We start from the raw sequence: 25,674 nt of genomic DNA, 5'->3' as shown, positions 1-25,674 counted from the left end.
TCAGCAGTGGGGAAGAGTGATGTGTCATGCCAGGGGGGCGAAAGACAGTCGCCCAATGCTGTTCTCTGAAACCAAGCCTGGACGTAGGATCAGAACCACTGAAAACAGTGCCCCCGATATCCATCTCACCAAGTTAGAATTACTAGTTAGAATCAGCCAAAAACAGCAAGGATCCCAAGCATGAATAATTGGTTAGACTGTTCCAAGAATCTTGTCCAAATCCTCTGCTTTCAACCATGGAAATTCATCCAAAGCAAGAACAATTAAGATGAGACTGAGGGTAGCTTGGCCTAGGGGTTTTGTCATGAAAGGGGATTACAAATTGGATTGGATGCGGGAAACTGTCTGCTAAACGTTAAACAAATAAATATATCAGTAGCTTACAGAGCAGTCAAGATCATAAGCTGGAGGTCTAGTTCTCATTAGACCACATGCTATTTGGAATGACTGTACTGGACAGCATTGAGCAGATGCAACGATGATAAAGAATGTGTGCTTTGCCTTCCTCAGTGCCATAGAAGGTCCTCATATGAGCTGTAACTGTCTAACTCTGCCCCAGACTTCTTGTCTTCACCTCTGCTCTACTTTTGCCCCAACGGCCATATTGTCAGTGGTACCAAAGAGCAGCATGGTGCCTAGCCAATGGGAGAGGGTGCTTAGAAATGGCTATATTTATCACTGGATGTGAATTCCCCATTCCAGAGATTTGTTATGGAGGTGACTGAGTCACCAGTAGTACTAACCAAAGAGTTGTCATTCTGGAGACCTGTAGGATCTATTGGCTGCTGGGATTAGGCCATCCATATATACCCTCAGCCATTGTAGGAAGCAGAGACTGCTGGAATCCTGAACTTTACTTGATAATAATTAGGCCATGGCAACAGAGTGACTTCGTAGCTTTTGTGGAGAAGCTTAATGGGTTATTGCAGCGCTAAGAATAACACTAGCCTGAAGTATTCCCTCCAGCCTTTTTTTGTTGGTTTTGGGTAGGGCAGCAGCTTAAGATCCCCCCCACAATAAAAACACTGTTGCTGCTTCAAACAGCAGCAGAGCAGCCAAACAGTGTTCTATCTTGATTTTGAACAGAATACCTCATTAGAAATGGCACTATTACCTTAGTGTTGCTCCCATTGGTGCATTCTAGTCAAAATGAAGTTGAAAAGCTCCTAGGCTTCTCTCTTGCCACTTAAAACGGCAGCTTAATTTGTTTTTATTGTAAGGAGAGGGGAAACTCTTGACCACCTTGTCAGAAGGATAAGCTACACCCACCCTTAAAAAGTATTATGATTTAGGGAAGCCCCCAAGTAACATAACATAAGAAGAGCCTGCAAGGTCAGGCCAATGGCCAATCTAGTCCAGTATCCTGTTGTCAGTGGCCAACCAAATGCCTACGGGAAGCCTGCAAGCAGGACTTGAGCGCAAGAGCACTCTGCCCTTTGGCAGTTTACAGCAAATGCTACTCGGAGGCATGCTGTCTCCAACTTTGGAGGCAGAGCATAGCCATCATGGTTACAGAAAGCACCCTCTGCTTTCACAGGGGCACGAATGGTGCTGCGAAGATGTGTGTGGGTGTGTATGGATATCCAACCCAACTAGTGCAAGAGCAGCTGACTGTTTTCTGCTGAATAAGACTAGTGATTTTCTGGAACTCTGTCTGCACCTTCTTAACACCTATTTCCTGCCAAGGCAGTTAACCTTCAAGCCCAGTCTTCTCCCTGGCTTGTTTTCTATGTGGAGGGATTTTTTTATTGTCATTATTTTATGCATGGAGGAGCATTCCACCATGGGAACCTACACCTGCTGCCTGAAATAGTACTGTCCAGTTTTATCATCTCAGTGAGAATTAAGCCTGAATGTACCTCAAGGGTTCATGATAGTGGTAACTGAGAAGTACCACAAGTTTTTGGACAGTTTTCTCTGGCAGGCACCTTCAACACTTTGTGTACAAATAACTTCTTTGCCTGGATGTTTCCCTCTCCCAATGCTGTGTATGGCTACTAGTTTACAGCACTGAAGGGCAGGGCTTCAGAGACATGTTGATGTGGTAGGCCAAGGGACCTCGAATCCACCCAGGATCTGTTTTCAGTTAGTTATAACCAAGGACACTTGCCAGGCTTTCTCAACCCCTTCCAGGCCCCTGATCTGTCATAGAAATGAAGCAAGTGGAAACAGAGAGAAGGGAGCAAGGAATGCAGGCATGACAGGCTGATCTCTCTGGGACCCTTTCAGGAACCTTCTCCTTAAGCCTGGGGAGATAGCTCTATGTTCAGTTTCTGCCTTTGCCCTCTAAGTTCAGTGACTGTGAATTAAGGCAGACAAGCCTGCCTACTTATAGGATAGCTATTTCTGCCAAGCTATTTCTTGGTGGACTTCTAGGTACACAGGCATGTACATTTAATAAATTAAAAGGACATACTGACTCCCCTCCCCCCAGCAAACAGCCCTGTGTAGACTGACCATGCTTGTTAGTCTCAAGGAATCGTATTTTGAATGTCAGTTGGAAAAGAAAAGTGAAAAACTGGGGTGAGATGAAGGAACTGGCCTTCTTGATCCCCTTACAGCTAAGAGTATCTTGGAGAAGGCTATTGCTGGCTGGAGCATCCTTCTTAGGGGTTGGGGACACACTGCAACAGTTTTGTTGCAGGGCCCACTTGTCCCTGCATATTTCCTCATCTGCACCCAATTTTCAGAAGCAATTTCTGTGTGCTCTTCTTTCCCAGCAAGAGCTTAAAAATAGTATGTAGCCCTTGCATGCCACATTTCAAGCGTTGAAAGTGCTCCAAACAACTTATTTCAGTAATAGTCTTCTAGGTAGCCCAGTTACCTGTAGAAGAAGGGAGACTGTAGGAAGAGTGGCTTTCCTAAGATCATCCAGCTCCCACTTGGTCCAGATTCTGTGGCTATTACCAATGTTTTCTTGGTGGGAAATCAGATGACTAGGGTTAAGCAGCAGCAGCAGCAGCAGCAGCAGCCCATTTTCTACCCCGCTCTCATTTTGATACAGGTTTTTGCCTCCCTTTCAGCTTTACTACATCTTGTACTCTACTTACGTAAGCTACTTCTGCTGAATTTGACTTCAGTCTGGTCTTCTCTTATACATACTCCTAGCCCCTCATAAGTCCTGCTTGTCCTGATTTGACCAGCTGTTTTTGAAAACAAATGGGATGCAAATGACATTCAGCTTCTTGGCAAGTCCTCCTCAGCCAGTTTGATCCAAGGGAGAGAGAAGCAAGCAGCTGCAAACATCTGGCATCCAGGCTCCACAGGTCAAGTTCTGCATGGGAGAAGGGAGGAAATAAGTCTGTTGTCTTGCTGGATTGCCAGTTCAGCTGCCAGAATTCGATCTCTTGGTTAATTTGAGGCCTATGGCTTTTTCTTTCCTTCTGTAGTAGGTCAAAGGCGGAGTGCTGTTCTGTGATGCTGCAGACCCACTGTATGGATCTGAAACATGTTCTCTCCTGCCCTTTTGTTTTCTTAACCCTCTGTTTTTCATGTTATAACCCCAGGTAAATAATGCTGTTGAAATAAATGAAACGTGCAATAAATTATATTACAGTAAATATATTAAAACAGTTTCATTCACATTCTTAACCTTGCTTAAAGCAGTCAGAACTGTAGGCCATACACAACAAAGCACTTTCCTCCACTGTTCATATTACCCATCACCGTCTTCAATAGCTATACAGAAGTGCTGGTTGCTTAAGAGTGCAGTTTATTGTGGACTCGACTCGGTGCTGCTCACGCTTGGAGGTCGTTCACAGTGTTTACGTGACATCAGCAACAAAATGCCAGCCCCTATGGTTTCCTTCTTTTAAACCAGGATTTCCCTTATTGTAGAAAAACAAATAAGTAAAAAAACTCATCATGCATCTGCAGTCACTGCTGGTGTGGACGTTCCTTGGTGTATGTACTTTGGTGGGCTGTTTGTCACTTTTGTAGTGACATTTTAGTGGATGGCCACTACTGTCACACACCCTACTTTCATCTGCTCCTTGCATGAGTAGATTTGCACAAGACCTGTACTACTAAAAACAAATGCTTGGGCTGTTTAGTGCTCTTAATGGAGTGTCTCTCTCTTGCTCTTTATGTAAATTGGGGTAGTTACTCTCTCTCAGCCTTCTCTAGAACTGATGTTCAACATCAGTTAAAAGTGTTACCAGAAGGAGGAGGGGGAACATAGGAAGCTGCCTTGAACCAAGTCAGACTCAGTGGTCCATCTAGGTCAGCATTGTCTGCACTGACTGGCAGCGGCTCTCCAGGGTTTCAGACAGAGAGACACTCCCAGCCCTCCTGGAGATGATGGGAGGATTGAATCTGTGACCTTCTGCATGCAAGATAATGCTCTCCCACTGAGCTACAGCGCTGACGCATTCCCCCCCCCCCAAAAAAAAAATCTGTGTTATTGACACATTTGCTGCCATGGGAAGATGAGCAGTAAGCTCCTATTTCCATGGTGGGTTTGGGATGTCATTCACATCTGGAATGACAGAAATAGGCTTATATTTAAAATTACTCTTATCTCCTTTGGTACATTGGATTGTACCGGCCAAAATGGTCTTGTGGAATATTGACCTCTACTGCTGCATCTCTGTAGGCTCCTACACATCTAACAACTATCTTATATATGTTTACTTGGATAAGTCCCATTGTATTCAGTGAGCTCACTCCCAATAGTAATGTAGCTTGAACTTTCTAGTCCTCATTACAAACTTGGAAGAGGTTTCAGAAATTCTTGAGGTGGGTTCTGGGAGGAGTTGCCTGCGGTCAACTGAACTCTGCACCCATTGCCCTCATTATTTATGGTGCTTTATATTTGTCTTTTGTCTTTGTTCTCAAAATCTACTCTGTGGTAGGTCACTGTGGACCATGTGCCACATTGCATTAAATGTGTCAATGCATTTGAGTGGGTGGGTGTTCTTAAATCAGCCATGGGGGAAACCAATTCAAGTTGAAACTGCGGTGCAGGTGGAGGAGGGATTAATTCCCACCCCCAATATCCTGAAGCCATTTGCCCTGGAAGGGATGCTGCTGGGTGTCAATAGCACTTTTTCTCCCAGGGGAAATATCAGCTTAGAGGGGAACTTTTGGTGGGGCTGCAGAGTGGAGGGAGTGGTTAAAGGCATCTGTGCCACAGTACTGATCCAGATCAGGATGGGGGAGTGGGTGTGGTGGGAGCAACAGCACCTACATAAAAATATAAATACACACATGTCCAAAGACATTTTTAAACATAAGGTATAGATTGATCCTTTTTGCGAATAGAGTTTGAAACTTCTTAATGTGCACTCAGATAGTATCTCTCCCCCTCCCCAATCCCACAAAACAAAAGCAATAAATGAATGTAATTAGCATATAACCATTGGGATATTTTTGAGGAAAGGTTTGGACAGGCACCTATTAGGAATTTTTTAAAAATAGTAATATTCCCAAAGTTCAAAATTACGTGGTTCATAATACGAATTTGAATATCTCATAATGCTCAAATTTTTATGAATTAAACATTTTTTTGAGAAGTTCCTCTCCAGCTGGGAATGTAAAATGAGATTCTGCACATGTGCAAAAGTTCATTAAAAGTTCATTAAAATGTTTAATGAAAGAGAACAGCTAAGCAAACTGCACAAACATTAAATGTGTTTTTGTGCTTTTTATTCAAGTGTTGTCATTCTGTCCAGGTCTTGAATACTAATTATAGCTGAGATAGAGCTTGTTCAACCTCGCCCTCTTCTTCTTATTTTTTTTTTTAGACAAAGCTCTAAGGAATTGTGTGCTGTGGGCACAATTTAGGGAGGTTCCCAATTGTGGGGAATAAGAGCTGTACAATCCCTGGGTTTATCTGACTAGGTGACAGAAAGTTTCTCAATCTGACTGACTTGCTGCTTAAGCAAAGGTACTTTTTGAGCTTGCTAAGCCAGCCTTCCCACCTCTAACTTCCTGATTTTCCCCCCTTATGGTGAAGTCAAAAACTATTAGTTACATATCTATGCATTTTCACTGAAACAAGCAAAGAAATTGGGATGAAATGTACTCTGAACCCTCCCACCCAACCTAAGGATGAATATTCCACCACAAAAGTTTCAGAGTTAAATGCTTTTACTACTAGAGCTACATAATATTTTTACTATTAGAGGTTCTGGGGCTAGGAAGGAAGATGCATTTAAATATAATACTTTTTTGTGTCAGTTTTTTTCACTTGGTTTGCAAGCCAAATTTGAATCAAGCTGAGGGGAGTTTGCTTATTGCTATTTTACAAATAGGGAAGACATTTTGCTGCTACAGATAGAGTTGGATTATGTAACTCCCTGGGACACATAAGCAGAATTGATGTAATTCATTCCAGTTGCATAGTGTGGGTTTATAATCACATGCATGGGGATTCTAGACCATTTCACCCTCTAACAGCTTGGTACTTTACACAATTCTTGCAGGTTGAAAAGGAGGAAGATGGCAGACAAGATCTTACCACAGAGGGTAAGTGCTCCCTTGTCTGAGAGAGCTCTCAGCCTTGAAGAAGGATGCAGGGCAGTGGGCACATTTGGTGGAAGTGGGGAGAAACTGACGGCAGGATTTGAGGCTATCCTTCATCCCATCTCCTTCCAGAATAATCATCTGGGTGTGTGCAGGTGGAGGGAAATGAGCTGTTCCTGTGTGTGCCGTGGGAGAAAAATGAACCTATTACTTTAGGGGATGTTCGGAGGTTTGGTGGGCTACCATCTGGCTGGCCAGCAGTTCCAGTCAAGCCTAGGGTAGTCTCAGTTATTACAGTTGTTAAATCAACTTTAATTTGCAAAACGATTCACTGTCCTTGCATGGATCATCCTTGCAATGCTCCTGGGAGAGGACAATAGCAATGGTGAGATTGAAGCATATTAAACTGGGGCAAAGCTTTATTGTCCCCTTTTCTCAATTATGTGCAGAGCAGAGACAGGCCTGTCTGTCTGCTGAGATGATGGGGAACACTATAAATCCTGGATAATTGCAGTCATTGAAATTCTCCTTATGTGTAACTGCCCAGAGGCACAGGAACCTTGTCTTGAGAGAGATGGTTATCTGATAGACTCTCTGTCCTCACAGATTCGTGAGCTAGTCCCAGAGTCTCAGGCCTACATGGATTTACTAGCCTTTGAACGCAAGCTGGACCAGACCATTGCCCGCAAGAGGATGGAGATCCAAGAGGCAATCAAGAAACCTTTGACGGTGAGGAGGGATGGAAGAAGATTGGACTAGCCAAGTCCTTCGGGGATGGAGAGAGAGAGGACCATCTATGTCCTTCAGGATGTTCCCTGGTAGCCTGAGGTTTCAGTTATAGATGCAAGTTATACTGCCAGCTCAGGTTGTCCTGGAAAGAAGGATCAGCCTGTGGGGAGGAATTGTTGTGTAATTGAATTGATTCCATTGCTGTCCCTAGCGAATGTTTCTCTCCAAACTTCAGCAAAAGCGGAAGCTTCGTATTTATATCTCCAATACCTTTACACCTGGCAAGGAGGAATCTGAAGGTGGTGAGCGCATAGCTTCATGGGAACTTCGTGTGGAAGGCAAACTCTTAGATGATGTAAGACTGACACATCCCTGCTGATAAGTAGTTTTGTGGAAGGTGGCTAAAATAGGTTTCCCTGGAGATCAGATCAGGGCATCTCTCCCTGTATCACTCACTCAGCCACACACACATATGCACATAATCACCTCTGACAGCTAGCCAACTCTCCTCCTTCAGCTCTTGATTTGTCTGCTTTAAAGTTATGTGTGTAGGAGAAGGCCCATCTTGTGTGCATTCCTTTCACCTCGTTAGGGTTTGCCTATAAGAATACAAAAAGATTACTGCTGGATCAAATCAAAAGCCTGTTTAGTTCAATATCTTTCTTCCCACTCTGACCAACCAGATAGATGCCTCTGAGAAGTGTACAAGCAGGACATGAGGGCAATAGCTCTTTCCTGCTATTGTTTTCCTGGACCCCCACCCTGATTCCCTTTTCAAAAACTGGTCTTGTGTTGTCTGCTTTTCAGTTCTGTTGCAGTTGCTGATCTTAGGCACAAGTTACATATTTTGTTAGTAGATTAGCAGTTTTATATTTGAATTCTTTAAGAACTCTCAGGTAGATAATATCTGGACACAGTGATTAGTTAATTTTTAATTTGTCAATAAAGCCTAGATTGAACATCATCTCTTGTCAACACTATTATCTTTGGTTCTTCAGACTCCCTTCCTGAAAAAGTCAGTTTGACTTTTCCCTTTCAACTTGGCCTCATATTGCTCCATAAAACCTCTTCTCTCAGAGTATGGGTTGACAAATTTGATTGAACAGATCCAAATGATCTCATTGTTGAAGAACAAATCAGAAGTCTATTATTTCCAACACTACCACAATAAAGAATGTTCCTTGCTCAGTCGGCAACCTACACGGAGCATAGACTCTGTAAAATTCCCAGTTCTGCCAAAGCTTCTCCCTAGCCCCAGAATCATAGAAAGGCCCTCGCTTCTCCAGAGAAGCAGAATAACAAAAATTATGTCAGTGGTGGTGGTGTCACTCCAAATGTTGCACAAATCAGATTATATCCCTCATTGCTAGAGTTGGCACCATCTGCACAGTGTTTTCTGTGTACCTCTGGGGAGGGAAGGGCTCAGTTTTTCATCAGTCTTTCTGTCTCAGCCAAGCAAACAGAAGAGGAAGTTCTCATCCTTTTTCAAGAGCTTGGTCATTGAGCTGGACAAAGAGTTGTATGGCCCAGACAACCACCTGGTGGAGGTAGGTGCCTTGGTGCATGTTTCTGCTGGGAATGAGGGGCAGTTCAGAGAAATGTATCATTTCATTTCATAGGCCATGAAGGCCCAGCAGGGAGAGCAAATGTAGAATTGGGGCTGAGTACACTGTTGCTGGCAAATAGGGATGATTGGTGTAATTAGCAGATGATTGGCCAGGTGTGAGAACCATGTTTGTTGGAGAGAATAATTTCAGGAGAGGCCAAAACAAGGAGTGTTCCTGGATTTGTTTTAAGAAGAGCTGTGTTTTAACATCATGGGGTTGTACCCAGCTAAATTCTACTCATCTTAAATGGCTCCAGTGCTGGCGATGACTGGGGGGAGTTTACCTATGTCTTCCCCAGGGGCTCGAGTGTGGTTGACTACATTATTACCCACAAGGTAGTGAAAACTCTGGGTTACATCTTCAGAGTAGCAGATTGCTCTGATAGTGACCATCTGCCGCTGTAATTTTTTTTTTACTATCTCTGGTGTGCCACAACTGAACATACCACATCATGCACTTTGCAGACCACCAATAGCGGTTAGCGCTAATAAGATAAAGTGGTCCAATAAAACAGGACAGGCCTTTGATAGTTTAACCACCTCCCCCATATAATAAAAGCCTTAGAACAAATAGCAACAGATAGCTCACCAAGAAAGGGCATAATGATTTTTGAGGACCTGACACAGGATATGAATTCTACTCTTCAAACATCTAACAGAACTTTAAAACTTCCGACAGATGGAACTAACAAGTGGTTTGACAAAGAATGTGCTGACCTTAGGAAAAGAATTCGATCTGCTTATTTATAGGAAGAAAAACGAGGCAATTAGGGACTCGTGGCAAATGCTGATAGCAGCATCTATCACCCGCAGCACTAAGTCCTTTTGGAAGCTTGTCTCCGGAGCCCTAGCTGACCACAATGGAAGCCCAGATTGTCATATCCCAGCCAATATCTGGGAGGATCATTTTTGTGCTGTTTTCAAGGATCCAAAATTATCTAACTTTAGTCCTTCCCCCTATCTGCCTCTCGACATCCCTGATTGGCCCCCTGTTGATACCAATACCATTGAGGAACTACTACATTCTAGTTTATTCTGAGTATGACTAATGTTGGATACGAGTCACAACTTCTGCAACTTGATTCTCATAATAGCAGGAGATAGGAGAATCAACGTTGCAGGCCTAAGTGAAATTAGGACTTCTGCCCTCTGGGCTCACCCATTGTTAATTGACATCTTCCCCCAGTAGGAGCCTGCATGTGCACTTGCGCGCATGCATGCACGCACGCACGCACGCACACACACACACAAGTGTTTATTGTAGAACTTTTCATTGTGTACAGAATGGTTTAAAGCTTACCTCAGCTATCTTCACAGAAAACCTGTTTGGTAAATTAGGTTCTGTGCTATCTTTGAAGCTTGATGATTGTACCTCCCTTGTCCAAGCCACATTTTAGTCACCGACTGTATAGGATCAGATTATGGTTAGTAGGAGCCCTGTGCTAGTATTGATAGATCACAGTGTATAACGATCTCCACCACTTCGCATAACATAGACACATAATGATGCACTTACTTTTAACACATCTTTTGTGTGTGTGTGTGTGTGTGTGTGTGTGTGAGAGAGAGAGAGAGAGAGAGAGAGAGAGAGATCTATATCTTGTATACAAATACATATGTAACTTTGTACAGGTTTGCTACACCTTTGTACACCTTTGCTAGAACTCAGTGACTTCATTTAAAGTACTATAGGATTAACTGAACAGCGTTTGAGTGGCTTGCATGGCTAATCATTTATTATAATTTGTTATTTCGTGGCTTCAGACTACTGATAGAGGCCCATAAAATGTCAGATACAGGGGATGGAGGAAGTGGGTAAGGCTGGGCTGTAGCCCATCTTTGTTCTGTGGATATTTGGTCTATGAAATCTGTGGATATATCTGTGAATATTTGGTCTATGAAATCAAATATTTGATTATATTTATTTGTTTTGGGAGTGTGAAGGTCTGGGACATTAATAAATCAGAAATGAATTGGAAGTTTGGTGTTAAATGACTTCAGCTGGTGGGATACTTTCTTAACTAAATAAGAATAATTTATTATTTGTCCAACCCCACCCATTACAAGAGCAAGGGTGAAACATGAACAAATACAGAGGAGGGCAACAGGGATGATCAGGGGACTGGAAACAAAGCCCTGTGAGGAGAGACTGAAAGAACTGGGCATGTTTAGCCTTGAGAAAAAAAGACTGAGGGGAGATATGATAGCACTCTTCAAGTACTTGAAAGGTTGTCACACGGAGGAAAGACCAGGATTTCTTAATCATCCCAGAGTGCAGGATATGGAATAATGGACTCAAGTTACGGAAAGCCAGATTTCAGCTGAACATCAGGAAAAACTTCCTGTTAGAGCGGTATGACAAATGGAACCAATTACCTTGGGAGCGGTGGGCTCTCCAACACTAGAGGCATTCAAGAGGCAGCTGGACAGCCACCTGTTGGGTATGCTTTAAGTTGGATTGCTACATTGAGCAGAGGGTTGGACTCGATAGCCTTATAGGCTACTCTACTATGCTATGAAAACTAATAATTGAAATATAAGATACTGCATGATAAAATGAAGTAAATTGTTCCCTTACAAATTTGTCTTGCGCTATGTCATATGTCCTTTTCCTCAGTGGCACCGGATGCCCACAACCCAAGAGACAGATGGCTTCCAAGTCAAGCGCCCAGGCGATGTCAATGTGAAATGCACCCTGCTGCTCATGCTGGACCACCAGGTAACATGGAACAGGCCCCAGTAGTTGTTGAAAACAGGAAGGTTGTAATGGTCTGAATGATCAAGTTCTAAACCACATCAACCATTTTATGGCACAACCCAGTTTTGGGATGGGAGGGAGATACAGCAGTGCTACTTCAAAGATTACTTCCTCCATATCTTATTATCATAAACCATATGGCTTTAGTTCTTCTTGCTAGAGATTGGTGGTGGAGTGGGGTAGGGTAGGGATGCCTGGCTGTTTGGCTACACACACTGTTATTCAGCATACTGTGGTGTTGTGCAGAATTTGGATTCCTCATAATCCCAGTGTTTTGTGATTAAAAAAATAAGTTGCTAACCAGAAAAGGTCCTCAAATGCAAAGACGTATCACTGAACACTAAAGTCAGGATCATTCAGACCATGGTGTTCCCGATCTCTATGTATGGATGTGAAAGTTGGACAGTGAAAAAAGCAGATAAGAGAAAAATCAACTCATTTGAAATGTGGTATTGGAGGAGAGCCTTGTGCATGCTATGGACGGCGAAAAAGACAAATAATTGGGTGTTAGAACAAATTAAACCAGAACTGGCACTAGAAGCTAAAATGATGAAACTGAGGTTATCATACTTTGGACACATCATGAGAAGACATGATTTACTAGAAAAGACAATAATGCTGGGAAAAATAGAAGGGAGTAGAAAAAGAGGAAGGCCAAACAAGAGATGGATTGATTCCATAAAGGAAGCCATAGACTTAAACTTACAACACCTGAACAACAGATGTTCTTGGAGGTCACTGATTCATAGGGTCGCCATAAGTCATAATCTACTTGAAGGCACATAACAACAACAACAACTGAAGACACAACTGAAAATGAGAATGCACTAGGTTCAGAGGCTGGTGATTTTGCAAATGTTCTGTTGTCTTTTTGTAATTCATTTTGAGTATTCTTGACATAGAACACGGACCTCTTTTTTCATAAACTGTTCTGCTTATGGATTGGAAGTGGATTTTGAGGGTTCGAGGCCTTGATCAGTGTCCATCTGAGATGCCCACCTGAATACAGGATAGTGTCTCGCAGTTAATCCAATTGGTCCTATTCCTCATTCCTTTTTTGGAGATGGAAGCAAGTTGCAACACTCAGCTTTGGTTGAGATTAATGAGGGTCCTACTTCAACTGTATGTTAACCAGGCAGTATTGCCCTTGCAGCCTCCCCAGTACAAGCTGGATCCCCGTTTGGCTCGCCTGCTGGGTGTCCACACGCAGACTCGCGCCAGCATCATGCAAGCTCTGTGGCTCTACATCAAACACAACAAGCTCCAGGACAGTCATGAGAGAGAGTACATCAACTGCAACCGCTACTTTCGCCAGGTCAGTAAACACATATTGCTTGCCTGTCTTCCCCATGCCCACTGCTTCTGGCAGTAAGATTGTTGCACATTCTGTGTGCCTTTAGTTCACTGTCTGATGCAGGATTTGTCCTGAATATCTCTGCTGTTTTTTAAACTATGAAAGCCTTTTCTGAATTATCTTGGTGTTCCTGCCTCCTTTGTCAGTTCTGACTATGGCTTGTCTACCTCTTGGTAGAGATCACGGATTGTATATGTTCTGTATAGTCCTTTGCACACTGGCACAAAATAAACATTAAATAGTAAGGTTTGGGGGAAGCCCACTTGCATTTCTAAACCTTAGGGTGTTACAAAGAACGTTGCAGATGCATGCATGGATAACATCTTTTGAAACTCAGGGTTGAAACTGCTGGTTAGGGTTTTTTTGGGATCTAGGGATTTCTAAACCGTAGGGTGTTACAAAGAGCCTTGCAGATGGGAAATATAATTATGCATGTCCTTCCCTTGCTTCTGGCCATCTGACCCCTGTCTCACAACCATTTACATCACCCACCTCTTATTTGAAGCTTGTATCATGGAAGCAGGACACGTTTTATACAAATGTGCATAATTCTGATTATTAGTTTTCTTTGAATGCTGCACATACAAAGAGTTGCTGTATAAGAGTAGATTGTCTCCCTTCTGTCTGCTTTGGCCTCATGAAGGCTGGATCAGAAGCACTTGGAAAGACCAGGCTCCTCACTTGCATCAGTGTTCTCTTCTATAAAGAAAGTAGTACACTGTATTAGGAAGGTAGACTCTGGCAGGAGGTTCTCTTGGAATCCATCATGTGTATATAATTTCATAAATGCTCACACCCTTCAGAGAGCATTTGAATGTAGATTAAAAAATAAATCATGTGTGTTGTTCTTTTGGTTTGATGAGGAAGCTGCATTGTGTTACTTGAGACATACAAGTTGCTTGTCTAAGGTAAGTAGCAAATTGCATGGTTGCCTGGCAGTCAAGATGCTTAAAAATGTATTTCAAAACATAACCCTGACCACTAAAGAAATATCATGTGTTGCCTGTGGCTGCTTGCAGTGCAGTCTTTTGGGCCTGTCTCTTGCATGGGAGGTTGATCCTTTTGCCTCAAGGTCAACTAATGACTTTGGCTTCCTTCTAGATCTTTGGCTGCATGCGCATGCGATTCTCTGAGATCCCCATGAAGCTGGCAGGGCTCCTGCAACATCCAGATCCCATTGTTATCAACCATGTGATCAGGTAAGGCTGGCACTGCAGGCGTTGAAAGGGAGCAAACTCTTAATTCAGGGCTGGGGAACTTGTGGATTGCCATCATTCCTGATTGGTGGCCAAGGTGGCTGAGGCTGATGGGAGTTGGTGTCTAACAACTTCTGGAGGTTCCTCATCCCTACTCTTAATTAGTTATCTCTTCCCACCTTCTCTCTTAGATGCAGCTCTCCATCAGAGAGAGAGAGAGAGAGAGACTATAATTTCAACCATAGTATTTGCGGGGATCCCAGCTCTGCCCAGGACATTACTTTCTGGCCTTTGACAAGCCATGTGATTTCTGAGTTTCCTTATGTGAAATTGGAATAACGTTCGCATGCTTCATAGAATTATTTGTGAAGATAAACAAAAAAGATTTAGAAAAATTAGCATCAGGGTAGGGTGGATGCTTGTCAGGGACATCTGAAAAAAGATGCTGTTGTTGATAAATCTAGAAAGCCATGACAGCTTCTTGCCTCTGGAGCAGTTCATGCATATTTAGGTCAAAACTAGTTCCAAGCTTTAAAAAAAAAAAAGTTCTTCCCCTGTGTCTTTTTTAAAAGACTGTAAGATCCATTATTTACTTTCTGAGGCTGATGTGGTGAAGGCTGTTCTGGGGTTTTTTTTCTGCTTATGAAATGTCTGTGATGTGGTTTTATTGTCTGCTTCATGTTTAATTGCTGTTTTATAATTCAAACTACCCTTGAGCCTAAGAAAGTCAGTGAATATATATTTTAAATAAATCTATTTCTTTGCACATGCTATATTATTTTCCCTAGACTTATATATTAGTGCATTCTAATTTGGATGCACCTCTGTCATCCAGATTAGTCTGGTTGCTGTTTGTCCTCTGTTGAACCCCTCAAGGGCAATAGGGTGCGATAAGAGTCTACTCCTAACCCTAATGTTTGTGGGGTGCTGGAGAAGATGAATCTTCTCAGCCCTCATCCCAGCCTCCTGTTCCCATGCACCCCTCCAGTGTGGATCCTAACGACCAGAAGAAGACTGCCTGCTATGATATTGATGTGGAAGTGGATGACCCCTTGAAGGCACAAATGAGCAACTTCTTGGCCTCCACCACCAACCAGCTGGAAATTGCCTCCCTGGATGTCAAGGTAGGGCCCTGCTAACCATAGGACAGGAAGCAGAATCAAGCATATTACCTTTCATAGCTTGGGGATGGTGTAATGTTCTCCTTACCTTGCAGCGGCACCCATGTTATCTCTAAGGTTTGGCAACAGTGGATGCACCTACTTGCTTGCAAGGTGGTGAGACATTTATTCATCCAGGCTGGCTTTGGCAATCTGGAATTTTGTACTAAAAGTAATTTCAAATTCTGTTCTTATAATAAAAGGTGCAAATAAAGCAAGTTTATGCAACTTGTCCAATTTATGTTGAGTAGGCCACACATCTTACTTTATACTTATTGAAGTAGTTTTGCATCATTTGAAATTCTGAATTCCATTTGTTTTGGGTCGGGATTAGAAAAACATTGACTCCTTTACATAACAAATAGATAGGATTAGGTGGGTAAGAGAAGGGGAAATTGGGAGGAACTGATGGCTCTTTTCTTACTGCCTGTGAACAAGTAAGGTAGGAACCTGCATGACTGTCAACAGAATCCATGGCAGATTGGATTTCGTGTGTTCAGCGCCTGGGATTGATGTTTGTGGGGAAGGAAACATATATCAGGTTTCTAGCCTTTTGATTGTGGAGAGAAGCAAGGAAAGGGGGTTTCTGACAAACAAACCAGTGACTTGCAGCTGCTCACCTCTGAGACAGTCCAGTCTTTACCCTATACGGTTCTTCCATGTCTCCTCTCTTCTCTTGCATGGTCCCCTCTGCAAAAACATTATGTAAACCCATTCATAACCAGCGTTCAGTAAGAATTTGCAGGCTATTTTGCAGAAATAGTTACACTGCAAAAATAGTAGTAGTAATATTGTAGTAGTAGTAGTAGTAATATTTATTAGTTGCTTTCCTTGCAAAGCAAACCAAAGCAACTTAAAACAGTAAGATTAAAACCAATTACAACAAATCCATTAAAACAACAAACACAATAGACCTAAAAACAGATCAGTACAAATTAAGACAGGTCTTGCAAGACCTGCCGTTAAAAGAAGCCACTGATGCCTACAGCCCTTCAAATTAAAGGCCAAAAGCCTGGGTAAAAAGGAATTTCCCAGATTCAGACTAGGTATAGTTTTGCATATAATAACATTACCCAAAATCAGATCTGTCTGGTAGCTTCTTAGACTATATTTGTGAGGCCTAAATTCAATTAGCATAATGAAGTTTTATAAGAACAGCAAATTAGGTTGAGCAGGTGGTTGTGTACACCCTATTTTTTCCAAGTTCACTGATTTATGCAGCGTAAAGTCACTGCTGTGTAAGAAATAAACACATTTTGTTACTAAATTGTCACTGGGAAAATGGCAGGATCTAATTGAAAATGCAGTACAGGAAAGTTTCATGCAATAGTAGACATCCTCAAGTCCCAGAACTCATTTACTGCGTAGCTTGCTCTATCCTAAGAGGTTAAGGCATGTTACAGTGACTATACATAGACCTGGAGGGAAAGAGTGATCTGAAGGGCTGGCAATTATGGAGGAATAAAGGAAGAAGGGCATGGGTGAGATGGAGTTAACAAAAATATAGAGAACAAGGTGTTTCACGTTTTCCGGATTTTTGTCCTGTTTCCCATTCTCCTTCCTCTTTAGGTCTCCCTTCCCGATCCCAAATTGTCAGGCAACATGAAGCCATTGTTTTACAGTGTAAAGTTTACACCGGTGCTTCCACACCTTCCATTACTCTATCCTCAAATGCCATACTTCTGCCTCTACCTCCTCCTTCCCTGTCTACCTACTTCCAGCATTTTCCATCTAATAAAAAGGTCACTGATCTTGTTTAAAATGTTAGTAGCTGCAGAGTTTTGTGGCCTAAGCTTCTGAACAGCCTTTGATTGGTGGCCTTTGCCAGTCTACTGTGGGCAGCATATGTGCTGATATAGACCTGTGGGCCCCTGCATTAATAGCTAGGCCTTTGGTAATAGACTGATGGGCAGGACCAAATTTTCAGGCTTATTCAGTCTTGGGAGCACACCCTTCCCTCTTAACGCCCCCTATACCCTTTACTTACATTTAGATCCATGAGACTATTGAGTCTATCAACCAGCTGAAGACGCAACGAGATTTCATGCTGAGTTTCAGTAACAACCCCCAGGACTTCATACAGGAGTGGATCAGATCTCAACAGAGGGACTTAAAGGTAAATTCTAGGACTAGCCTATGGAGAAATCAGGGTGTGCAAAAGGACTATCACTGCACTCCTATGCATGGGTACTCAGAAGTAAGCCCCAGTGAGTTCAGTGTAGCTTACTGCCAGGTATATGTGTATAGCATTGTAACATATGTGTGGTATTGCTGGGGGTCCTTGTGATGTTCCGGCTTATAGTGTAATATGGTAAGTGCTGTTTATATAGAAGACATCACTTTGACATCTTTATGTGGTCTTGTCTGGGGGTGGGGGATTCTGCTTGAGTCCCAGACGGGAGGGGGACATGTGCATATCAGAGACGGTTCCTGTGGGGAGGGTGGGAAGCCACGATATTAGGAGGCTAGGCGGCAGATGCTGGAGGGGTGTGAGGGGCAGGCCATGCCAGTTTCGGGGAATAAGGGATAGATGCATAATATCCATCCCCTGTTCCGGGCCTGCCCACCACCAGAAGATAACTGGGGGATGTACGACTCCATCCAGCCTTTGACTGCTGTTGTGTAATGCCAGGTCTGTGGTACAGAAAACATCGCTCATCCATGACATGATCGTGGATGAGAACGCAGACCTGATGTGTATTACGGAAACCTGGCTGGATGAGGCCTCAGCTCCTGTGCTTGAGGCCATGTGTCCAGCCGGTTTCCAATACGCGCAGCAGCCGAGGATGGGTAGGCGGGGAGGGGGAGTGGCAGTCATCTTCCGGGAGTCCTTGAGTTTTGCCAGGCTCCCTCTCCATGAGACCAAGTTTGTTGACTGCATGTACTGGAGGTTGGGCCCTAAGGGCAGTTTAGGGATTCTGCTTGTGTACCGCCCACCCTGCTGCACAGCTGACTCCCTGACCAAGGTGCTCGAGGTTGTCTTGGGCGTGCGGGTTGTCTCCCCCAACCTTTTGGTTTTGGGGGACTTTAACCTGCATGCCGAGGCGGCTCTCATAGGAGCTCCTCGGGATTTCATGGAAACCATGACTTCCTGGGAACTGCACCTTAGTAATTTTGGGCCCACCCATGTAGCCGGTCATGCTCTTGACCTTGTATTTGTCTCGGGAGGGGGAGGAAGTGCTCTGAAAATAGGGGCTGTTTCTTCGAACCCTGTGTCATGGTCAGATCACTATCTGGTGAACGTGGATCTCTCATTGCCGCACACCCTCCGCAGGGGAAAGGGACCTATTAGGATGGTCCGTCCCAGACGCCTGATGGAGCCAAAGGGATTTCTGAATGCGCTGGGAGATTTGGAGCCGTCAGAAGGTCGCCCGGTCGAAACCCTGGTGGCAGAGTGGAATAGGAAGATCACCAGGGCAATAGACCGGGTGGCTCCGAAACGTCCTCTCCCCCTGAATAGAACTCAGATTGCACCCTGGTATACACCACGCTTACGGGGTCTGAGGCAGGAGGTGAGACGACTAGAGCGCTGGTGGCGGAAATCTCGCTCTGAAGACGATCGGACACTGGTTAGAGCAGCAATAGCTGCCTACCAAGTGGCAACAAAGGCAACAAAGAGGGATTTCTTTGCTGCCTCTATTGGATCCGCAGAGTGTTGTCCCAGGAGGTTGTTCCAAGTGGTCTGAAGCCTGGTCAGTCCAGTTGCGCAGGAACCCATGGAGCATTCTAAAGCCTCCTGTGACGCATTTGCCAAACACTTTGCTGATAAAATCGAGCGCCTGAAGAGCACGATTCCATACGCCGTGGATACAGGAAGTGGGCCAGAGCTGGCCAGTTGCATCCCGGTCCGGTGGGATTGGTTTCAGCCTCTTCCCTCTGAGGAAGTGGACAAGGTGTTCTCTACTGTGAGGCCGACCACCTGTCTGTTTGATCCTTGCCCTACATGGGTCATTGTGGGCTGCAAAGAGAGACTGAGCGAAGGGATCAAGGCAGTGGTAAATGCTTCCTTGGAAGAGGGTGCACTGCCATCTGCCCTCAAGGAGGCGGTAATAAAGCCCATCTTGAAAAAGCCCTCCTTGGATCCCCAAGAGTTGAACAACTTTCGCCCAGTCTCTAATTTACCATTTTTGGGCAAGTGAGTGAGTGAGTGGTGGCGGAACAGTTACAGACACACTTGGATGAAGCAGATTATTTAGATCCATTCCAGTCGGGCTTCACGACTGGACATGGAACTGAAACAGCCTTGGTCGCTCTGGTGGATGATTTGAGGAGGGCGTTGGATAGGGGAGAACATTCATTCCTCGTCCTCCTGGATCTCTCAGCGGCTTTTGATACCGTTGACCATGGTATCCTTTTGGATCGCCTGGAGGGAATAGGAATAGGGGGCACTGTTTTACGGTGGTTCCGTTCCTATCTCTTAGGCAGGCACCAACGAGTGGCATTGGGAGATGAGGTTTCAGACCCTTGGCCTCTCAATTGTGGTGTGCCACAGGGTTCTATCCTCTCTCCCATGCTATTTAACATCTACGTAAAGCCGCTGGGGGCCATCATCAGGAGATTTGGGTTGCAGTGTCACCAATATGCGGATGACACTCAGCTCTATCTCTCATTTAAGTCCTCACCAGAGTTGGCTGTGGATACTATTTCCAAGTGCCTGGAGTCTGTAAGTGAATGGATGGGAGGTAATAGGCTGAAACTGAACCCCGACAAGACCGAGGTACTGCTTGTGGGAGACAAGAGAAGGTTAGGAGATATTGACCTGGTGTTAAATGGGGTAAAATTGCCCCTGAAGGACCAGGTTCGCATCCTTGGGGTCATTCTTGACTCCCAGCTGTCCATGGAGGCTCAGGTTTTGGCAGTGAGCCGGGCAGCTTGGTATCAATTACATCTGATACAGAGGCTGCGACCCTACCTTCCTGTCCATCTGCTCCCACGGGTGGTACATGCCCTGGTCTCCTCTCGCTTAGACTACTGTAATGCGCTTCAAGGGGTTACCCTTGAAGACGGTCCGGAAACTACAGCTGGTACAGAATGCGGCGGCACGGTTGATTAAGAACAGCCGCTGCCGTGATCACATCACAAAAGTGCTAGTAGACCTGCACTGGTTACCAGTTGTTTACTGGGCCCAATTCAAGGTGTTGGTGTTAACCTTTAAAGCCCTATATGGTTTCGGTCCAGTTTATCTAAAGGAGCGCCTCCAGCATCACCAAATATGCCGCCTGACGAGATCAGCCTCTCAAGACCTTCTCTCGGTCCCACCAGTTAAAACAGCTAGGCTGGTGCGGACCAGAGAGAGGGCATTCTCGATTGTGCCCCCCCCCCCCCCACTGGAACTCTCTGCCATATGATCTTCGCCATGCCCCCTCCCTGGTAGGTTTCCGCCGAGAATTGAAAACCTGGCTGTTTAGGCGGGCCTACGGGACTCCTGGGTAATCTAGTTTTATTTTGTAAAGATGTGGGTGGGTTTGATTAATTAGAGGTTGATGTTGTAATTGTACTTATATGTTGTATCTAAAAAATTTTATGTACGCCGCCTAGAGTGGCCGTTAAGTCGGCCAGATAGGCGGCTTAGAAATAAAATTTTATTTATTTATTTATTTAAGTGGAGTGAAAGAGGAGGGGGAGTACATGAGCAGTAGAATGCTGGATGATTGGCTGAGCACTTGAATGGCTGGGAGTATAAATGGAAGAATGACAGTTGAATCTGGGTGGGTGTTGGGAGTGTGGAGAAAGAGGTCTTTGAGGGTGGAGGTCAGGAGTGTGGAGAAGGAGGGAGTTGGAGTTCTGATTAATAATAAGTCAAGTACAAAACAGGAATAGATGAAACCATACACTTGTGAAACATTCTAAAACTAATCTTATTTCTGATATTTAATAAATACTTATTTGGTTTACCAAAGGCCTGATCCTTGGCTGGGGGATATACATACCAGAAGGGAGGGCAAGGTAATTACCAAGGCTGAACAGAAACAGTATCTAATGGTGGCAGCGGTGAAGGGAGGAATAATAACAATTCAAGTATCCAGAGCAACCCAGAGTTGTATGCGTTATCTATAAAGATACAAGGGGGTTGGGAACAGCATAAGCACGCAGTCACAAAAGTAACCAGCTAGAGAGAGACTCAGGCAAAGTCTCTGGGAGTATTGGTTATAGGACGTGACTGGTGGTGCTGCCTAGCAGGGGGATCTAGTGAGATCTGTGCTAGAGCGGAGTGAGAAACCATATAAAGGACGGTCCGGACTGGTGGTATCCCTGGTGGTGCCTAGTGAAAGGCAGTAGCCACAAGCAGGTGGGAACCTGACAGGGAGAACCAGGGGAGGGCGTCACAGTCCTCTTGCATGGCATGGCTTCTGTTGCTGCCCTTGCGTGGCAGCTCATGTGAGGTTGGGCTGTGGTACCTAATTCCCTCTTGGGACTGATAGTCAAAGCTCTGTGTATATGTGTGTATTGCATACTAGCCATCCATATCTGTGTTTTGAAAACTCAAATCATCCTAAGCAATGGATAGAAGTGCCTTGTGTGTCTTCTTATTTTTAAAAATATACATACACATGCACACCCTTGTCCTGCTCTTACGTGATGCTTGTAGTGATCAACCATCTAAGGGACTGACCAGATCTGTAGTTTCTTAGATTCAGCAGTGCTATAGCCACCAGCACTGCCAGACCACTCACAGTACCCGTGTGTCTCTCATTTATTTGTATACTGCTTTTCCACAAGATTGTTCCCAAAACAGCTCATGACAGAAATAAACAGCAATAAATATAACAATTTAAAAAGGAACAATTACAATAATCGTGTCAATAAATTAACACATCAATCTGTAGAACTTTGAATGAAACACTACACATGAAGTGACCTAGTCCAACAGCTTAACACTAAACATGACAAATAAAAATAGTAGATACAATGTGTACATAAAGATACATAAAATAATAATAGCAGATATAAGGCCACTCCACAATGGCAAATCTGCATTCCTCAAAAGCAACATTGGGTTCTCCACAATTAACATACACACATTGGTTGGCAGCCACACTTCTCACTTGTGGGATGAGACAGTGGGAATGCTCAGGCCCTTGATGTTAATCTCTCTCCTTGCCCAACCCAATTCTCTATATGTAACTCATAGCTAACAAGTTTCCGGTCTTTTGTCCACCTCCTCTCCATCCCTTCCTCCTTTCACACTTAAAAGAAGGCAGGAATGTCTTGATTCTTGGATACTAGAAAAAAATGTGCCAAGTAAGTCACTGGTGATTTATCCCAGTTGGGGGGTGCAGTATATTTTGAATAGGGGTGATATGGTGACAGTGCCAAACAGATACTAGCAGTATCATGCCGTGTTTGTGAGCATCTTGTTGCACACATTATTGGGTTATACTGACACTGGTCTGATTCAACAAGGCTGTTATTACATACGCTTTGTCCACCAAGTCTTTCACTTTGTAATCTTGCTGCTGTCTCTGCACTGAATCTCTGGACATCGGCAACACAGAAGGTAGCTTCCCTTTTTCCCCATTTTACCCTAGATCATCACTGATGTGGTTGGGAACCCTGAAGAGGAGAGACGGGCAGAGTACTACCAGCAACCATGGATGCAGGAGGCTGTTGGGAGACACATCTTTGCCAAGGTTTGGAGCAGCTAGTTCAGCAAAGCCTTTGTATGGTGTTCCCTGGCATTTAAGGCCATCTTTTCACCTTGATTTGGCCAGGGAGGGAGGATGTAAGGCAACTGTCTATTTTTAGTGTATCACTCCTGAATAGGAGACATCCTTGGAACCCTTCTGTATGATTCCTGAAGGAGACGCTCCTTCCACTCTTATGCCTGCTTTCCTTCCTGCCTCTTCCTCATTTTCCCTGGATTTCTTCTGAACTGCTGCTTAGCTGCTGATCCCAGCAAGTGAAATGGCGCCCACACTTGCTTCATTCCTCCATTGCTGTTTACTTTCCTCAACAGTTGTTTGTGTATGTATCAAGAATGAGAGCATCTGAGGATGAAGCTCTTGTCCTTGGAGAGCAAGAAAGGGTCCACTCTGCTTCTGTTAGGAAACAGGCGTTTGCCTGGGTGTGTTTTCTCGCCTTTGCTCCTGCCCATCTCCATGACTGTCTTGTATTTTCTAGGTTCAGCAGCGCAGACAAGAACTGGAACAAGTGCTTGGTGTCCGCCTTACCTAGTACTGCCATCTTCAGCAACCCTTCTGCACCTTGTGGTACTCTGGAATGGACTGACAGGCAGATAATGTTCATCAGGGCTGGGGGTGTTCTGCCTCCATTGCTCTCATTTGGGGAGGGGGGAGCTTATCCAGTATCCACCTGGGACTATACAAGGCTTAAAGCCTCCTTTAGAGAGAAAAGGGAGCTCCTCTCCCCCAGCAGGCCCCTTGCCCTTCCTACGCGCTTTGCATCTGGGACACTGGGAATTTTTGAGTTGCCTTCTACCTCTTAGCCAAGTCTTAGCAGCCTCCTTTGCAATGTAGGAAGGCTGCCACTGCTGCTCAACTTTAACCAAAGCTTTCTCCATTCCAAACTGCCAGCCTTGCTGGCTGGTATTTAGTCTTTGCACTATCTTTTTTTGGGAGTAGGTTTTTGGTGGTTGTTTTTTGTAACAGAGGAAGTTTGTTAATGTGTACTGATGCCCTTCCACTCTATGCAACTGCTGTTGTGGTTTTGAAGAGGGGCTTTTTTGCTCAGGCCTTTGCTGTTAATGACAATCCATTGATATTTTTTCCTTGGTTCTCCAGCATGAGATTTAAAAGGCGAATAGTGGAGACCAGTTCTTCTGTGGCCAGGCTACATGTGCTGCAGGAAACATTTCTGAGGCTATTAGCCCAGGGGAGATTAAGTGCCTTCGTTCCCCGAGCTCCTCAGCACTTAAACTAGAATATACTCTTCCTGCTTTCTGATCCTTCTCTTGAAATGTAGTTGGCCAAGTAGGAGCTGATGGGATGTTCACTTACTATAAGCAAGAATGTTACCAGTTTCTATGTTGAATGTTTTCTAATAAAAAAACTTTTTAAGCAGCAGCTTGTATTAAGCTCGTCTGATTTATCTTCTGTCCTGTAAAAGGGGGAAAAAAGGATGCTGTTGGGGAATACTAATGAATTCCCTGTAGCAGGTATGGAAAACCTGTCCATCTCCAGCTGCTGTTGGTCTACAACTCTCCTCATCCCCGATCACACTGGTTGGGGCTGATGCATATTAGGAGTCATCATCCAAAGGGCCACATAACTAATACCAATTTCATTGTCATGCTACAAATAACTTACAAGCATCTTATTCTTAAGGTCCAGTTGAGCAGCAATCTGTTATATATGGGAAATCAATTTTATTGCTGTGGAAATTACTACATAGTAGATACGTTTTGCCCACATGGGTTATTCTTTTGATTTTTTGCAATTTGACAATTTCAGACACAGGCACCACACAAAGCCCTTTGGAGTAGGTCCTACACATAATTGTTATTACTGCACCTGTCACTTTTTTATGCTTAGCTTTTGAAAGGGGAAGGAATAGGGGAAAACATGCCTGCTGTGTCAGGCAAGCAACTAATTTACATATTGGTTTACTATGAACTGTTGGAAACCTGCATCTGCCTTCATTTAGTTGCACCTAGTATTGATTTCTTTTCCCCCACAGAGTTATTTAATAACTTCTTTTAGTGAGAGGTAAAACTAGCACTCAGAATTGTGTGTCACAAAACTAGCTACTGATCATCTCTTTTTAGCTGTATAGCAGCCTTATAAATAAGTCCACAGAAAGTACAAAGAGACTTGTAGTCTGTATTTTCATGTTGGGCAGTGTTTTCAGTCAGAACAAGAACTAGATGAGTAGAGGAGGCATGGAGAGAAGCAGTCCAGCTACTCACCTACATGGAATTCCTAGCCACCTGTGGCTATCGGGCACATTGTTAAATACAAGTCTATTATATACTAGCATATCACCCCTGTGCTTTATTGACTCCAATGGATCCCTATTTGTTTTCAGGCCCAAGTCAAAGTGCCGATTCTGACCTTTAAAGCCCTAAATGGCCTTGGACCAATGTACCTGAGGGACCCCTTATGCTCATATGTACCTGCCTGCGATTCAAGATTGGCTGCCTCTGGTGTTCTCTGGGTGCCTGGAACGAAAGATGTTAAGACTGACAGGCATGCAGGAGACAGCCTTTTCAGCCATGGCCCCTATAGCTCTGGAATACCCTACCCCAAGAAGCCCGCTCTGCTCCCTCTCTGATGGTGTTCCAGAGATTTCTGAAAACCATCTTGTTCCGGAGCGCCTTTGGGAGAGTCTGAAGGTAGAGCCTGTAACTGATTTTATTCCCCTTCCCTTTTTAGTCCCTTTTAATATCACTCCCCTATATTTCCTAATTGTATTTTTATCTGGTTTTGTTTTTGCAGTTTTATTGGGCA

General features: G+C 44.1%; 1 protein-coding gene across 1 annotated transcript in view; it reads left to right on the top strand.

Moving 5' to 3' along the window:
* SMARCD2 (SWI/SNF related, matrix associated, actin dependent regulator of chromatin, subfamily d, member 2) overlaps positions 1-24,291 on the top strand; it is a 46,163-nt gene extending 21,872 nt beyond the window's left edge. Inside the window, exons 3-13 of the mRNA XM_061590203.1 lie at positions 6,426-6,468; positions 7,072-7,194; positions 7,430-7,549; positions 8,646-8,741; positions 11,418-11,519; positions 12,712-12,873; positions 14,014-14,111; positions 15,097-15,232; positions 17,262-17,384; positions 22,798-22,899; positions 23,390-24,291. Of these exons, the coding sequence (XP_061446187.1) occupies positions 6,426-6,468; positions 7,072-7,194; positions 7,430-7,549; positions 8,646-8,741; positions 11,418-11,519; positions 12,712-12,873; positions 14,014-14,111; positions 15,097-15,232; positions 17,262-17,384; positions 22,798-22,899; positions 23,390-23,443 (1,159 nt within the window). The 3' untranslated portion in view covers positions 23,444-24,291. The remainder of the gene's footprint in view (positions 1-6,425; positions 6,469-7,071; positions 7,195-7,429; positions 7,550-8,645; positions 8,742-11,417; positions 11,520-12,711; positions 12,874-14,013; positions 14,112-15,096; positions 15,233-17,261; positions 17,385-22,797; positions 22,900-23,389) is intronic.
* The last annotated feature ends 1,383 nt before the right edge of the window (positions 24,292-25,674 follow it).

The sequence above is a fragment of the Rhineura floridana genome, chromosome 11 (genome assembly GCF_030035675.1).
Source record: "Rhineura floridana isolate rRhiFlo1 chromosome 11, rRhiFlo1.hap2, whole genome shotgun sequence".
Lineage (NCBI taxonomy): Eukaryota > Metazoa > Chordata > Lepidosauria > Squamata > Rhineuridae > Rhineura > Rhineura floridana.
The sequence above is the reverse complement of the archived record's forward strand: the minus strand, read 5'-3'. Positions and strand labels throughout refer to the sequence as shown.